We start from the raw sequence: 2,531 nt of genomic DNA on the forward strand, positions 1-2,531 counted from the left end.
TCTCCAAGCGTTTTGTTTATTATACCGATGTTTGAGAAAAGTCATCTTCTCTGGTCTTGTCATCTTGCAGAAAGAGAGAGCGAGAGAGGGACTGAGGGAGTGCGCTCGATCTTCATAATCCGTAGTCAGGTCCTTGAGTCTTGAGTCTCTTGACTCGAGCTTGAGCAGCCTTGACGTGGTTAGGGTTTTAAAAAAAGGACGGACAAGAAAAACAAAAAAAGAAATATTTCAAAAAGAAATTCTACGCTACTCCTAGTCGACTAAACGAAAACCCACCCCTCTTTAAATGAGGCCAACCTCTCCGTTCCTGTTGCTTCCTTCCTTGGTAACAGTAACCAGTAGTTGCAGTTGCAGGCGCCGTTTCCCTTTTTACACTCCTCTCCTCCTTTTCTCCTTTCCTCTTTTGTTTCTCCCTGCAGGAAACCTCTGATGCTGAGTTTGTCATTATCTTTATAAACAGTGATCATTCCACCACCTCTTTTTCTTCGTAGAAGCAGAGTAGAAAAGAAAAGAATGGTAGTTTTCGCTTGCTTTCCTGTTTGTAGTTTCATTTTGAAACTTGTATGTGGATTTTTCATGGTATTAATTGAATTTTACTGTTATATTTCAGGTGGGTATTTCTTGTCTTCCTCACTGGCTTCAGGCCCTTCTCGGGGAGAAGTTCTTTAATCAGTGTTTGATTCATGAGTCTGCGAAGAAAAACGAGAAGAACATATTTTGCTTGGATTGTTGCACTAGTATTTGTTCTCACTGCTTATCTCCTCATCGTTCTCATCGGCTATTACAGGTTTGCACAAACTCAGTCTCATACACAACCCAATTCATCGATTCGAAAATCCCATCTCTTTCGCTTCTCTAATCTTCCCGTTCGTTTGCTTTTTTTTTTTTTTTTTCTCATTACATAATTACATTAATTCCAGATAAGAAGATACGTCTATCATGACGTTATACGGCTGGATGACATTGAAAAATTAATCGATTGCGCCTTTGTTCAAGTAAGTACAAAATATAAAAATTATATTTTGCCTTAAATTTAAATAAAAATTTCCCTTGTCTTGTGCTTTTTAATTCTGGGTGCACCTTATCTTTTACAGTCTTACACGACCAACAGTGCAAAGGTGGTATTTTTAAACCAGAGGCCACAGTCTCGACCTTTTAGAGGCTCCGGTAGCATCTGCAGCACCTGCGACAGGAGCCTTCAAGACCCATATCTCTTCTGTTCTCTCTCCTGCAAGGTTGTGCCCACAACCAGAATTGAGCTCCATAATTTACCTCTTCGTTTTCTAAATGTTTTTCTGTATGCCAACTTATCGTTTTCTACTGTCTACAGGTTCATCATCTGGCCAGGAACGAAGGTGGATTATCGAAATACCTTTACGAGTGTGAATACCTTCCATTACCAGAAGGAGGAAAAGGAGAGAACTTTTGCGAAGTACTGGACGAAGGGCAAATGACGCCCGACTCGGTCCTCGAACCGCCGGGTTTGTTGCGCACCTCGTCCGGGTCGAGCGCAAGTGGTGGCGGCGTGGGTTGCAGGAACCTTGCCTGCACTGCTACCACGGATTTTGTGAAGAAGAAACGCAGCGGCGTTACGGTTTCACGGGCGACTTATCGGCCGACATGCTCACGCGCGTCGGAAATCTCCATGAGTAACAGGCGAAAGAGTATGCCACACCGCTCTCCACTTTATTAATTGTGTACAAGACGAGCTACGATGAAGTAATTAAGAAAAGGTATGGAGGTGTGGGGGGGCATATATGGTATTTCCATATTTCTGGTTGTTTGAATGGTCTCTCTCTGGGATGGCAAAATGCAACTTCCCCAATTTTGTAGAGGAATCACTGATCTTATTTCCTCAGTTCCATATTCTAATTTATCTCCCTTTATTTTTTTCCTGTTAAATTTGAAGCTACAACTAGAAGGAGATTTGCAGTTGAACGAAGATAGATTTGAGAGAAATGGAGATTTGTTAAATCCAGATGTTTGAATTTTGATTTCATTTGCACTTTGTTTTAGGGTTGGAAATTGAAATTAGGGTGGGAGGGAAAGATAAATATCGTCCGTGGAGAGCTTTCTATACACTAAACATTCTATAGCTGGGGGTCTGGGGCCCTGAAAGGAAGGAAAGAAAAAGAAGATATGTAATGTTGGGTTTGGAGGGATGGGAGTAATTTATTTATTTATTGGTAAACGGATATGGGAGATGGGAGGGAGCTCAGGATGTGTCCGGAGTTTCTGGGATAGTTGGGACCCAAAAATCTATATATAAGCAGTGAGGTGAATGACGCCACCACGGTCAGCTTCCCAAAGAATTACTCCGGTGTTTGTAAACCCAAACACTTCTCTTTCCCCATTCTCTTCCTCTTTGTACCCTTTATTTTTCGTCTTCTTCCCTTCCCAAGAATTGAATAATAGTGGAAAGAACCAATTAAACATTTACTTAGGTACTATCTATTATTTTATAATTTGTTTTTTCGGGTAAATGCTAATTTAATTGTTTAGGTTCTCCGATGTTTCTGTTTTTTTTTTTT

The 2,531-nt window shown here is 40.9% G+C and overlaps 1 protein-coding gene across 1 annotated transcript; it reads left to right on the top strand.

Moving 5' to 3' along the window:
- Positions 1-225: 225 nt before the first annotated feature.
- Positions 226-1,978, top strand: LOC148880336 (protein RGF1 INDUCIBLE TRANSCRIPTION FACTOR 1-like). The gene is made up of 5 exons (XM_088962194.1): positions 226-516; positions 611-787; positions 921-995; positions 1,095-1,235; positions 1,331-1,978. Exons 1-5 carry the CDS (start codon positions 514-516, stop codon positions 1,691-1,693), a joined length of 759 nt encoding a protein of 252 aa, XP_088818320.1. The 5' UTR covers positions 226-513; the 3' UTR covers positions 1,694-1,978.
- Positions 1,979-2,531: the final 553 nt, after the last annotated feature.

This window comes from Nelumbo lutea, chromosome 1, assembly GCF_056320005.1.
Source record: "Nelumbo lutea isolate HS-2025 chromosome 1, American lotus-T2T, whole genome shotgun sequence".
NCBI classification, from domain to species: Eukaryota; Viridiplantae; Streptophyta; class Magnoliopsida; order Proteales; family Nelumbonaceae; genus Nelumbo; species Nelumbo lutea.

Coding starts and splice junctions, on each gene's coding strand:
- LOC148880336 (XM_088962194.1), top strand. Junction 788..920: donor GTTCTCATCGGCTATTACAG/GTTTGCACAAAC, acceptor CATTAATTCCAG/ATAAGAAGATACGTCTATCA. Junction 1,236..1,330: donor TCTGTTCTCTCTCCTGCAAG/GTTGTGCCCACA, acceptor TACTGTCTACAG/GTTCATCATCTGGCCAGGAA.